The sequence below is a fragment of the Hippichthys cyanospilos genome, chromosome 22 (assembly GCF_059441005.1).
Source record: "Hippichthys cyanospilos isolate Australia breed blue-spotted pipefish chromosome 22, RoL_Hcya_1.0, whole genome shotgun sequence".
NCBI lineage: Eukaryota > Metazoa > Chordata > Actinopteri > Syngnathiformes > Syngnathidae > Hippichthys > Hippichthys cyanospilos.
In genome coordinates, this window is record NC_142390.1 from 3,755,109 (window position 1) to 3,769,936 (window position 14,828).

Genomic DNA, 14,828 nt, shown 5'->3' on the forward strand with positions numbered 1-14,828 from the left:
TTGTTTGTTGCTACTCCCCTCTTGTTGGCCACCGGTCGTTAATACGGCGGGACGGAGCGTTATTGTCACACAGACAGCCTCGGTATATCCTCCTGAGAGCCAGCTTTGTATTTTGTGTCCGCTGCCGCGTCCGTATTTGTCTCAACAAGAGACATCTCCATGAGTCTTCGCTGGAAAGGCCGGGATGTCAATCCACCAAGCGCGCTCGGACTGGGCTTGAATGAGTCACCGCGGTGGACACCGATGAATAGTTTGGGTCTCAAGAAGATGCGCGTAGATATCGCATTGTGTACGAAGTGGAAACGCCAGCTTTTCTCTGAATGGTTCCCATCCCCCCCACCTCCCGTACGCAACCCAAGTGGCTTACAGTCATTTGATAGGCCACGGCACCACTATCCATTTAACAGAGCTTAAAAAATCCTACATATGCATATGGCGGGGTGTCTTAAGCTGACAAGCAAAAGACAGGATTTGCTAGAAGGCAGCTTTGGAGTGTTGTGAATTTAACAAGCATGTCTAGTATTACAGTTCCTCTCCGCTTTAGCCATGAATAGTAACAAATCAGTCTCCGAAACGCTTGCCCGACGGTTTGTTGTGTATAACCCCGCCGCCCTCCCACCTCTCCTCTCCTGCTCCTCCAACAAATATGAAAATGACTTCTAATCTTGCCAAAAAAGGAGCGGGAGCATCTTTAATGACATTGCCGTCCTCGTTATCTAATGCGGCCAGGATCTCGACTAACAGATTCCAGGTATCAAGGTTTTTTTTTTTTTTTTTTTTTTTTTCTTCTCTGGTTCACTTGTTAGCATTTCCTGCTCCTCAGATTACCTTCTTTCCTGACCTATTTCTTGAATAGATAAAGAGCTCTCTGCCATCTCCCAAGATGTTTGTGCTTGTAATACGACCAGGGCGATTTTTTTTTTATGCATTGCTTCCAAACGCTGTGTGTGTGTACATATGGAAAAGAGCATATCGAGGCGCGTCTCCCTCATACAAATGCAGTAAATAAGTGCCACACCACGAGGAATTCAAGGCTCCAAAGCCAACTGACTGACGTGTTATTTTGCGTCGATTTTTCTCACCGAAGGTTGGGATAATGACAGCAACAACAGCAGGCATTGGAGAAAGTTTAGCATGTGTCTCATGTGTTAACTTTGCTGTTTTGCTGAGACAAAATGGACAGGATTTACAAGTCAAAAAGCACCGGGCTTCAAATCGAACCCTGGGGCACACCGCATATACACCTTAGAGAGGAAGGTATCCAAACTCATGAAACAATATTTTAAGAAAAATCCATTTGAGTCTTGGTTTTGTTTTACAACACCAAATGAGCGTAAGGAAATCAAGTTTTTGAAACCAATGTTTTTGTCCTCTTGAAGCCTTAACCCCTGCTTATTTCCCCACATACGAACAGTCAACCAGCCTCAATTGATCTGCGATAGCACCGTGGCACGCTTGTTCCGCCCCGATAAAAGTGAGCGTATGCAGAAAGACGCTTTGTGGGGGCTGGGGCCCGCACTTCAAGCTTGACTAGACACTAAGCCGATACCAAGTCTGCGCTGCTGATTCCCTCCGAGCTTTGATTGTCTCCGTCTGTGCATTGTTATCAGAGGTTTACACGATAAATATACATTAGCTTCGTGGAGCTATGGCATTCACGTCTTTGTTTTCATTATATTGTTCGTTCTGCGTTGGCCTGTTTGGCACACCTTTTTCTTCCTAGAAGAAGTTCTGCTACTCTAAGGTTTGGATTGTTTCTGACGTAAAATGATTACAGAGTACCTTTTCATACAACTTTCAACCAGTGGTTTTACTTTGGTAATGTAATTGTTCTGTCCTTGCATGGGGTACTATGATGGAGCGATCATGCTTTTGGCATATTCATCAAAGCTCAAGAACTGGGGGATTAAAAAGAAAAAAAAATCTAAAAGGAAGCCCGTTCCTTGCACAGTGTGCAACCGAGTGATACATTTTCTTGTTAGGAGAAATTACATCCACTAACTTGAGCTCCTTCAGCATGAAATTGAAAAAGTAGCATTTCTTGCAAATTTCCATTCTTGATTCAATGAGAGATGTAGATTAGCCCTTTGAAAAAGGGCGGGGAGTGGGGATGGAACAAGAAAAGTGGGACTGCGCTTGCTGTCGCTTGTTCTCACAAGCGTGATATGGCAGACTTTTGGCCTAATGCGCTGTTTATGACTCAGTCTGGCGGCTCATGAAAGCATCCGCGCTATAGTTTGATGTATTCGCACACCTATGCATTGTTACATTTTCATCACCGGGCCTTTAAAAAAAAAAAAGTCTATCCTCGACTCGTCATGCTCTGTACCCGCGACAGCTCCCCTTTTCTCTTCGTCTCCATCCCACCTTTAACACGCGCCTGCGCCGATGATGGATAGACGTTGGGCGTCAGAGTGGAAGGCGGATAACTGTATCATCTACAGCTCACTTAAAGGTCAAACGCACGCCGTTGTAATTGGAATATCTATGAGACGCCGAGCCAGGTACGACGGGAAGAAATAGATTGGGAGAAGATTAGAAATGAGATTAGCTCCGTACAGAATGAATATGCTCGGACGGCTTCATGGAAAATAAACACGACACTGCGAGCCTAATTTAGTGGCCCTCGCGGCTCCGGAGAGGTCATCCGGTTTAAGGTCAGGCAACTCTCTAATCGACCCCTCCAATCGGGTGACACGTTACACCTGCCATTTTAACCGAGATCCGCAAGACTAGACAGACTTGTAGTATTGACCCATCCTCAGCACACCCAAAACCACTTTGAGTCTTCCCCAGATACAAGATGGCGCTCCGATGATGATTAAGTGGCGTGTTTTGACAAGATTTGTGCAGCTCGATTTCTAGCTGCTTCTTGATGTTTTTTGAGCTTTTTGAGTTGATTTTGAATTGTTTTTATGTTCCTGCGTCTAGCTGGGCGTTCCTCTGATAATCCTACCCCTAACGGCTTCTAAATATGGCGAAATCAAGTCATGGGAAACTTCAAATAGATTATTTTGCACAATCAAAAGTCTATTACATCCTGGCCTTGGTATCAATGTCTCCTGTTGGAGACACTGATGTCTCGGTGAAACAAAATGGACACAAAAGTAGGTTGTGGTTTCTTCCTGATCATGCTCACTCTTTGGCCAAATTTTGATTTTCTGCCTTCCTATCCTAAAAATGACCTAAAATAAGCCACGGCCGGTCCGACGGCAACGTCTCGAATCGCGCGCCTTCAACAAGAGAACAATTGTACAAAAGAGAGCAACACTTGACCTTCAACACGCTGTCCATCACTCAAGCACGCACACAACACAAGCAGCTCTATTCTCCTCTCGTCTCTATTTTACTTCCTGCCTGTCTCTTTGTGATAGCACATTGTGGAAGCTCTCAGCTGTCGGGGCCTTCCAAAGGACTTTCCCTAAGAGCTGCGCTAGATAAAGAGTGCTTCTGAAAGGGCTTGCTGTCACCTTATCTGGAGGAATTGCGATAGAGGCCAGGTGAAAGTAAAGACTTTTGCTAAAGCCACCTGCAGAGTCGACGGGAAAAAAAATCGGATTTCAGAAGCTATAAGAACTGTTCAAAAAAAAAAAAAAAGTTCGACGGCCCGGCATCACGTTGTTTTACACGCCCGGTCGTCGTATAAACGTTACTCGCAGACCGGAAAAGTCGACCCTTGTTTTGAGGTAAAAAATGAAGTGTGAGGTTGGGCGCCCCGCCCCCGCCGTTCCCCTTCGCCTATACAGTCCTTGGCTTTCTTGCCTGTGTTTGAAGCGAGCAAATTCATCTTGTCAATCCTCCCGGGAGGGTGTAGCTATGCGGCTCTGTTTACTGTGGCAGAAAGTTAATATAAATTTTCATCAGTGGGGGAAGTTTACACATATGATTCTATTTGTCCTTCATTATTAGCACCTGAGTCTGGGGCCTGGGTAGGCATAATTGTCTACAGACGAAGGCCAAATAGATGCAAGGCAAAGGCAAATAAGCACAGCCCAAAATAATTTGATGCTTGTGTGTTACAATCCTCCACCCAAGGAATTCTTAATCTAGAGAATCAATAAACAAGCAGCGGCGGAGGAGATGAGAGGAAGAAACGAATAAGGTGAAATGTGGATATAAGGGGGAGGTGAGTGGAGAGAAAGTTGAGGACGCAAAGTGCAGTCGTCAAGCTGGGGGAATGACCTGCTACCCGTTTTGAGTCGTTCATCCTGTCACTGTGGTCTAATGCTTTACAGCGGTGGCCAGAACTGGCCCAAAATGGAGCCCCATTCCATATACTGGCTTTAAATTGTTTTCAAAGTAAACTAGAGATCCTCTGAAACTCAATTTGAGCTACCCTACCAAGTATTGGTTGACTGGTCTTTCCAAAAGCGTCTCGTGTTTGGGTGGGATGCACTTAACTTTGTTGTCTTCCTTCTGAGATCTCTCCATCAAAAAAAAGACAATTTGGAAGTTATATTACTGATAGTATTTACATAATAAGTATGAAGATTTTCTAATACATTAAGCTGAACCAACTTGTCAGTACTGTAATTGTGCCATTTCCTTCTGAGATCTATCTCCCATCAAAAAATGTACTTACTGTACATTACTTATAGTATGTACTTATTGCAAATTAAGTGTGAATATTTTTTAATACATTAAGCTGAACAAACTTGTCAGTCCTGTAAATGTGCATTTTTTTCTGTAATCTATTTCAACCAAAAAAAGAAGAATATTTGGTACGTATATTTCTTATCATATGTACGTATTACGGACAAAGATTTTTAAAATACATGGCTGAACAAATTTACTTTTAAGATCTATCTCAACCAAAAAAAAAGACGATTTGGGACGTATATTACTTTTAGTATGTATGTATGACGCATTACGTGCAAAGATTTTCTACAACCAAACAAACTTGTAATTACTGTAAATATGCCATTTTCTCTGAGATCAATCTCCACCAAAAAAAAAGGCAATTCGGTTCTTAAATTACTTTTTGTATGTACGTTTTACATCTTACGTCCTAAGATTTTCCAATACATATAGCTGAACAAACTTGTCAGCGCCGTAAATGAAAAAAAAAAAAAGATACGTCGGTACGTATTTTGCATTTTACGTACACATTTTCCAATCGGACTTGTTTTTGCTGACTTAAGAGGCTAAATTTTCTCTCACATGTGTTCACGCGGCCTTCTACGCGTTCAGCACTTGTCAAAACTGTCGGCGTGATTCCGGCCAGCGGCCCATCGTGTCCAACAGCAGCCTTTTCACCCCCCCCCCCCCCAAACACGGGTCAGGCACGCAAAACATCTGTTCCGGACAGTCTCCATCGGCGTGTTTACGGCTACTTTTCCAGAGCCCGGCGCCCGCCTGCGTCGCGCTTCCAATATCCACCACGTCCCGCTCATAACAACAACTCCCAACGTAGCGGCAGACAGGAAGTGATCTGCGCTGTCCAAACACAATGTCACAGCTCTTCAGACATATCCAATTCGGATGTCACGGCTGCATAAGGCGGCGGTCTCCAGGTGGATTTGAAAGAGTGACATTCTTAGCGGATGGCTTATTCCTTGTGTACACACGCACGCCTGGCCGATCCTCCACACACAATAAGCAAAGCAATCTGGAGATTTGTAATGCTTTCTGGGCCCGGTCCTGCCCGCTCTGCTAATGTGTTTCATGCTTGTTTAAGGTCTTTGCATGCTCCTTTACAAAGGTGCATTGTAATCGCCGTCCCTTATTACTTTGCTCTCTCTGGAGTCTAAACAGAGAAACTGAATGAAGGGATGATTTTTTTTCTTTTTTTTTTTTAAACCCTCCCACCTCACAGCCCTTCCCCACCCTTCACTCTCTCCCCGTGTTTTTCCTCTCCGGTGATCTGTGCATGCCTATTAATGTAGCCCAGGAATGCCTGTGTAAACATTCTTGTTTCTCCGTCCCTTTTTTTTTCGCATAATACTCGCCCGTATCGCCTTTCTCCCGACCTCGCTATCTGAAACCAATTACAGCAGTTCCATTTGGGCCGAATCTTATTTTCATTAGGATCCCCGTGTCACGGTCTCAGTCGCCCTGTTATTTTCCCCTCCTCTTATTTATTTTTTTCCCCCTATTTTCCAACCTCAGTGATAGATATCAACATCAAATATGCCTCTGAGTGCTTTGTTATTTATATAGCAGGCTCTCCCGTCCTCCCTCCCGGTCGAGTTCGCGTTCCCGTTCTCCAGAATGTGTCACATTGTGCCGTTTATACAATGTGTGCATTAATGGACCCGCGGATGTCAACTTTTTCGTGCATAGCAACCCGGTTTAAATAGAAGGCAGGTATGCGGCGTGCGACGTTTCTGTCGACTTCTGCTGCTCTTCAGCAAACTTTTGATGACTTCCCTCTCTGCGTTTGGTGCTGCTGTGTGAATTTTTTTTTTTTCTGTGGAGTAGGATGTGGGTGACAAAATTGGTGACTTCTACTGTACAAATATTCGGCGCAGTGACAGTGAGGGGACATTATTGCCTTTACTCGAAGGTTGACTCACATTCGCAAAAATGGCCGCCTCAAATATAGACAGTAGTATGGCTGTTTTGAGTTTTTGTGTCCAATTGAATAACTGTCTCACTGTGACCTCCCTGAGACCCACCCAGCCTATTATGTCCACTGTTTTTGGTCTAAATCTTTTGACTCATTCGAGCTACCTTGCCAAGTCCCAGTGCGCTCACTCGTGGACATTCTGGCCTTTCCGGTGATGATCCATGTTTGGGTGTTATGCAATTAACTCAATGCCAAAGACGTACACATTTCTTCTCAGTAGTCTAGACATTCAATTCTTCTGACACACACATAAACAGACATAAAAATATGTATTTGGAATTGAATTTAACTCACACAAACAAATCAATATGCTTTGTATCAGTAGATTTTTAAAAATTTGTTTAAAAACAGTTTTTTCAATGTAAAAATTCTATTATGCAAACTTATTGCTCCATCAAGGTCATCAACAATAGTGCATTTGATCTTTAAGCTCCTGTACTTGTCTCTTTTTTTTTTCCTGTTTCTGATTTGCCATTTTGAGATCCTCCACATTACCCCCGCCCCTTTACACACACACACACACACACACATTTGCATATGTCGCAGTGGCCACTGGGCCCCTCCTAGCAAGGAGACAGATCAATGCATTTAGAAGCCAGTTCCCGACTAAAGTGTTTGTTTACTCCAGTCTGGCTCCTCCTGTGCAGACACCCAACTCTGTCCTTCCATAATTGATCACGGTGACTACATTCCCTTGAGGTGCATAAGCATGGCAACTTTTTTTTTTTTTTTCCGGCGCCTTCTCAATCTCATCCCTCCGTCATGTTTGCTCGGGATCTCAATGTACTTGTTCAAACATTGTTCCCACCTGCTGGCAGAGCCGCGTCATATACACATCCTGTTGCCATGGATACCGACACGCAGCCATGTACAGTATATTCCCTAGAAGTTTTTTTTAAATTGTGCCCCCCCCCCCCCATTGTGCACAATGTTGTTTCATCCATCTGCTCCTGAAGAATGGCAGTGAAGCTGCAAACCAGCTGGCGGTGCTGCTTGGGCGTGCGATACGCAAACGCATCCCAACATAGTGTAAAACCTGCCTCGCTTGTTAATTCATTCAGAATCTGATGTTGATTTTTGTCAACTTTAATTACAGCTCTTGGGGACACTCCACATGGCGCTACTGCTACTTCAAGTTTATATGAATATGCAAATGCAGCATTAATGTGCAGTGAGAGAAGTGGGTATTTCAGTTGAGTACACACTAGACGGGTCAATTTGATGCCTCTTTGTTTTTTTAAACCACCACCCCCACATCCTGCTCTAGACCAGGGGTACTCAAACGAAGGCACTCGAGGTGTATGGGAGATTTTATCGGGGTTTCTGCAGTCATCTGCAAATCCAAATAACTTTTATTGCCGTGACAGAAACGCTGCATTTTTCTTTTCGAATGGAGAGCAAATTCATTGAAACACTGAGAGACATCTTGCTAAATTGGGTTCCGTTGTATGAGGCCTTGGCTGAAAAATATGTCACATCATTGAGAACCGCATAAAAAGCTGGAAAAACAGCCCCGCATTCTTCTTTGTGTTTTTCCAGGCCCTACAAGCAGCGAGGCAATTACTCTTGCAGCAGCCAGGCTGTGGCCTGAAATCTCCAAAGAGCCAGGACAAGCAGCGTCCACTGCAGGTAAAACAGTTCCCTTTCTAATCTCCTTAAGTCCATCCATAATACATGCCCCCCCCCACCTCCAAAAGATTGCCTCCGTTCCACAAGTGTGTTTGATTTGGCCCACGCAATCCCTCGGATCTGTCACGGAATCCGATAGCCGCACCAACGATATCCACAGTAAGCTCGGTGTTTGGTATCTGAAAAATACTTTTATACTGAATACTTTGTACATAACATGGTCAATATCATATCTTTTGCTTCAAAAATACAGCACAAAAAAAAAACTTAACAAAACGAAATAAGGTTTCGTATCCGGCTGGTTGCAGTGTATCGAGTTTTTGAAAGCTGCCGATACCAGTGGCAAATACCTAAAAGGAAAAAAATGTTTTTCCAATTTGAAATAATCTCTCCTACGTCTTTGGGGGTTGAATGAGTTGAGGTGCTGTACGATACATAGGCAAATAATCACACGCATCAAAACAAAAGTGTTTTCTCACAATTACGATTCTACTAATTGAAATCCGAGAAGTAATTGTGCTATTAATTGTACTGTTAAAAATGGAGTTTTGAAGTCAATGCAAAGGTGCCAAAGAAAGATAGAGCGCAAGGCATTTTTCCCTCCGTAGTGTTTTTGACAGCATGGTAGGAGGTTGCTAATTTTATCTGCATGTCAATTCCACTTGTCAAGGCTAATTTATCTGATTGACTTGGAGCTGTCCTCCCGTTGTCAGTGATTTGTTGTCACACTTGCGCGTCTGCATTAACACGTTGCAACGACACCTACCGCTACCTCGGCTCGTGTTAACACAATCCTCATTGTGCTCCACAAACTTCAATGTGCTCACCGCGCTTTTTATGACCTCCTTATTTAGATTTTTTTTTTTCCATTCGCTGCCGGCGACGGCTATAGACGTCAAAGATCCGCTTTGAAGCGGTTGAACAGAATTCAAGGGTGGAGCAGAAAATTTGGCTCATTGAAGGCCGCGCGCCATTAGCGAGCGGGAAAACGGCGTTTACCTTTCCGATGTTTTCGCAGAGTCGAGCAACGGCAAACACCTCGGATTGGTGTCGCGCCCCGCGTGCCTAATTACCAAAAGATGCGCTCGCTGAAGTCTCATTCGTGCCTCCGCACGTCAAGAGTGCGAACAATATGGCTTGATTATTTGGAAACACATCTTATTGTTGCTGTTGCACTTATTGTCGGGCTTCTTTCTTGAATGCGTGGCGGCAAGCGGGATCTCTGTGGACAAATACACACGTATGTAGAGACAATATTGAAAGGGAGCATCGCCGGCGCGCGATAACAGTCAGGCCGTGTGCAAGCCTCTAATAACAAGCCGAGAAGGTAAATATTGAATATTTACATTTGCTTACTCTATCCTTTCCTGGTGTTGGCGATAAGAATCAATAAGAATGGCTAGCTTGTCCTCCAACATCACTAATCCAACTGTTGAGCCCGCCTTTATTAACATCCCCACATCCCGCCTCCAAAAAGCCTACGTCAGAAAAAAAAAGAAAACACTCTTGCGACGGGACTCGTTCCAGGTGACATTTTACTTTTATTGTGGAAATGTCAGTTCAAAACTGGAGCAAAGTACCCCGCCCACTCAGGGAAAAGCAAAATCTTTTATTTCTGGCTGGTCTGCCGCAAAATTACGTCACCGATGACCAAAGTCATGCAATGTTTTATAAAAGAGCTACTAAAATGCAATCTAAGTTGCTTCACCTTCCAATTGATTTGCTCTTAGTTTGAAAAGAAAACTGTGCTGTTTGTCGTAACATAAATTAACATATTTTCCGTATTATTAGCTGCTATTTTATAACTTAACGCACATACCGTATTGAAAGATGCACGCTTAAATAAATGGTCGCACAAAAAGTTCTCTGAATGGTTTAACAGCATATGTACTGTACGTAATGTTACCTGATTGGTTCTTACCATTCCATCTTTGTGTGAGAGGGATAATATCCAACAGCGAAAGGCTTGTGAAATATCGATTGTATGGATTTTGGGACTACGTTTTTGAATGAGGCCTACAGAATTGCTGCCGAAATCTGACAGACTTGCTTGCATTATTGTTATAATCTCTAATAGATTTTATTTGTTTAAAAAAAAAAAACATGGGATGAGGACCTCGTATCAAATCACAAAAAGTTGCCATTAAACGAGCTTTCAAAGATTCACATCCTGAAGAAAACGCATATACAAGGAATTTCTAACGACTTGTTCGACAGGGCAATATTTTACGATCTCATTCTCTCCCGATGGCGGCAACATGCACGTTGATCCCCGTGTACGATGAACCCAGCAGAAAGCGGGGAAGGGATTAATATTACCATGACATCCCGCTTTACTGATAAATCCTCCGCCATCTCCCTCCTCCTTGTTGGCCAATCTTCGGTATTTAAAAGAGGGAAATGATCCATAGATCACGGCGTGTAAATTATTTAGTACACAAGCATCTAAGTGCCTCAGCTTGCAGTTTTAATTAGCCGTATTAGTGGCGAAAGTCGCTCTCGCCTGACTAATTCTATCTGGGAGTTGATGATGCGCGGGCAAGCCACAAAGAAACAAGTCACAAACACACATCCAAACACGCAAAGCTTGCCTCCTGCACATTTGCGTAATGTGACAGCTCTATTATTACACCGTAAGCCCAAGGGAGCGCTCAATAAACACCTATTTCTTCCCGTAAATCCCCCCCCCCCCGATGCCGCCGTGTTGCTTTCAACTTCTTCTTCTCGGACCGGTATCGCCCTCGCGAAAGGCGTTTATACACTGACATTTGAAACGCAAATAAAAAACGCAGACAACCACAAGCGGGGAGGATTACCCAGGCCGACGTTCATCCGCGTGGACGTAACGCATCCTCGCGCGGCACCAAACAAAATCCCCGTTCGCCGATGCCGGATTCCGTTTTGCGCTGGGTTGTCGCTAGCTCGCCGCCCTCGGGATGGAACTCCGCAGGAATTAATGACCCATTTCCGCAGCATCCTAAACAAACTGAAACAAACAAACGACGACATTGAGGAGTGATCAGTACATCGTAATATTTGCATGACATTATTCGAGTAATGTATTTCGAAAACTCAAAACCGATGGTGAATAACGGTTTGGAATCGTTCAAACTCCGCCGTAAAAGTCAGGATAAAAATACCTGCGCTTCAGATGCATATTTAATTGATTTTATGCATAAAGCATTTTAAAAATGGTTTCTACCTCCCTCGCAGCGATGAGTGCCATCTGCGGAAGCCCGAATATTAAAGAACAGATGCTTGTTTAATTTCAAGTTGTCCAATTAGCCCCACTCGCAGCCCGATAAAATCAACATCTTCTTTTAGGTCTTGCTCTATGATTTTTACACGTGATTAAAAAAAAAAAGGTGTTGATGAGAGCAGGTTAGCTGCTTAGCACCCCCACCCGCCCAGAAAAAATTTTACTTGTATGAATAGCCCTTAGTTGTGTCTCAAAATAGTGATCGCAGCTTAGGGCCATCGCAAGTGGGGAAAATATGATGTATTCATGAGCCAAACTTGTGTTGACTCTGCGAGCGGGGAAGCGTCAGCACATTTTAAGTTAAACACAACTGCTTTTATAACTAGAAAACAAGATTTTTTTTTCCCCCTGCCTCGTTCCTTTTTTTTGTACCTACAGGACAAGCTGGGTAAATTGCGAGGACAGAGCGAGTTCATCATTGTGATGCAAAAGGAGTTGAAATGCAACCCCAAGGCACTGTATAGCTGAGTTTGGAGAAAAAAAAAAGGGAGGGGGGGGTAAAAAGAAGTATCTCAGACCTTTGATGTAGCAGCAACAAATTTACCTTGTGACAGAAGATACATGGCCGCAATAAACGAGTTCTACCAGCACTTACACATGCAATCAGATGATTCTGGCCAGGGTGTTAATTGGATCCTAACCGCCAGATCTGATACGCCTGGGCCCCGCTGGTGACGGGTGTGTGTGTGTGGGGGGGGGCTTTCCGAGTGATGAACTGTAATTCAGTGAGCCGCTTGAAGCACTTGTAATTTACTGTGTGTCACTGATGAAGAGGCTGATCCAGTGGAAGGCCGTCTTACCTGCAACATCAGAGGGAAGTGCCACTAACAACTACCCCGCCCCCTCCCCCCACTCCGCCGCGCTCTATTTCAGCATCTTCTCTACTTCAGCGTTTTTCCCCAAAACCCCGCGGGGCGCCAGCGAAAGGCGCCACTTTAGCGATAGCGCTGCCGCTATTTGTACTGATAGCGTCACAAACAAGCGGGGTCGCGTTCAAAAGGCTTAATCAATGTCTATCTGCATGTCGAGATAAATCAAGGAGGGGAAACTCTCCTCGGGCTCTTTTTATTAGAAGCTTTTACATGATGCGTCTTTATGTTGTGATAAATGGAGCTTCCCTTGTAAGCGCCGAGCGCTTATGGAAATTGATTTGGAAAAACATTCCCTAATCTACTTAGCTTGAGTTGTGACAATCTACTGTATCGATCTCCCTTTTCCGCCGCGAGGCACTCCGAGCGCGCGCTTGAACTTCGGAGTCGCGCGGCCGCCTGGGCAGGTGCCCCCCTCAAAGGGCCTCCGCCCCCCCATGGCGCAAGTGGCGGCCATCAATAATTGCGTTGCCGCGTTTGGCAGTAATTGGATAGTAAATGAGCGGTGTCGTATTGAGGGGACAGAAAGGTCACAAGCGAGGAGGGTCGTCTTAAGTTTTGCAGCGCCCCTGCCCCCCTCCCCTCCGGGATGCTCACACTTAAGTTTTGCAGCACCCCTGCCCCCCTCCCCTCCGGGATGCTCACACTTGGACCCAAGTACCCTCGGAGTTACATGAAGGCACTTCAGGAAGCACGCGCATGTTTCTGCAGAAATCAGCAAGATGTAGGACAGTTTTCTTTTCAAAAGAAGAGCAAATGGATCGGAACATAAAGCAATGTATTGCTTAACCCTTGTGCAGTATTGTGTCCTTTTTTTGGAACAAAATAATCCACATTCTACTGTACAGTTTTTTAGGGGATGGCACAATCATAGGAGTGTGATAACTAAGTGGTCAGGTTGAACTTTGACATATTGCACTATACGGGTGAAATTTCAGCTCCTAGTGTCGTCTTTCAATGCTCTCTCTTTTACGTGAAGTGCTTCTGAATTAAAGATCAAGGGATTGGACAAAATACTGCACACGCCCCTTTGCAAAATACCGTTGACCTTTTTTTTGTAACATTTTACGCGGTTGCACATTTTCACTAGCTAAAAAAATCTGCCAGATGAGACGGAAATACAACATGGTTTTCTCTTGGAGTTGCCTAATAAACCACGCAGAGATACCTCTACAAATGTATTTACAAAGGTTATTAAATGATAAAATATTTCGTAGGTGGTACATCATTAGAAAAAGGTCAGGGATCATTAAAACACGTTAACTCCACTCCCGTACTTTTCGTATGTCCAAGCTCTTGGCTTAATTAGCTCATCCTGCCAAGGATCCGCAGTAATTACCAGCTCCAAGCCTTCCATTTCTCAGCGTGGCGCAACTCAGCCTGTCCGACGCTGCAGGACCGAGCTCTTGTCCTTGATAACCATCCCGCACCCCCCTTCCGCCCCCGCCATGTTTACGGCGGACATCTAATCACCGCTTCCTGCCACACGCGGCGAGTCGTCCGCTAATTGTTTAACTCGGATACGCCGGCTATCGCCCGGGTTCGTCCTCAAGATCCATTTATCTACACCGCGTAGTGGAAATGGTGTAATAGCCGAAAGATTTGAGTCAACGGCCGTCCCTTTGAAGTTAATTGCCCTCAATTTCATTTCTTGACAGCGGGGTGAGCGGTTACGTTTGCGTGAGAAGATTAGGGTTGGGATTATGTAATTGTCCGCAGCATCAAACTATTAATAGTCACCTGGCATCCACCCGATTTATTCGTGTCCATCCGTTTTGTCTCAACAAGACAGCAAAGTGAATTTCCATCACACCCACACACAAGACATCGATGGAAAGGCCAGGATGTCCTCAACTAAGCACGCCGGGCCTTAGTCGGGTAACCGTAATGAGTCAAAAGACATAAACCCAAAGCAAATGTCCACAATAGTGGACACAAATGAACAGAGTGGGCCTCAAGAGTCCCTACTTTGTCTTATTCCCGCATTGCGCCGATCACACTCTTCGGCCAGTTTCGTCTTTTGGCGTAAGCGGCGTTTGAAAAGTGCCATCGACGTATCTTTGCGGATTACGAAAGGACAGAGGCGCTTTTCAACGTCCCCTCTTCTGCGGCTTGCGGATGTTTGCGCCGGCGCCATCACCGTGGAGTAAACGCTCATTAATTTCACCCCTGCGTTGCAAAATCATTTCTCGGCGAAGCAATTCAGCTCCCTGTTCCTTTCAATTCGCCGCTCCCGTCAATCAAGCCCCGGTGCGGCATCTCGCCCAATGGAGGTGTTATATTCTCGCAATTATCATGTCATATACTCGAAAATGTAAATGAACGTGTGTGTAAAATTAAATTTATGGGTTGTCAGTGAAGAATGCGAACCAGGAGAGCAATTACTTATCCGCTTTCATCGGGTGGCCTCTGATACGGCGAGCGGAAAAGCGTGCCGTTAAATGTGGGAATTAGCATTGTGCTACTCTTGACAATGGACCAGTTCCATTTCCCTCCTCCCTTG

At 44.7% G+C, this 14,828-nt stretch overlaps 1 protein-coding gene across 9 annotated transcripts in view; it reads left to right on the forward strand.

The window, feature by feature from the left end:
* The window catches only part of foxp2 (forkhead box P2), an 87,217-nt gene that overhangs the window by 45,532 nt on the left and 26,857 nt on the right, over window positions 1-14,828 (forward strand). For all 9 annotated transcript variants that reach the window (XM_088406597.1, XM_088406596.1, XM_088406602.1 and 6 more), the window contains one exon: window positions 8,108-8,197. In XM_088406597.1, coding sequence (XP_088262723.1) covers window positions 8,108-8,197 — 90 coding nt within the window. The remainder of the gene's footprint in view (window positions 1-8,107; window positions 8,198-14,828) is intronic.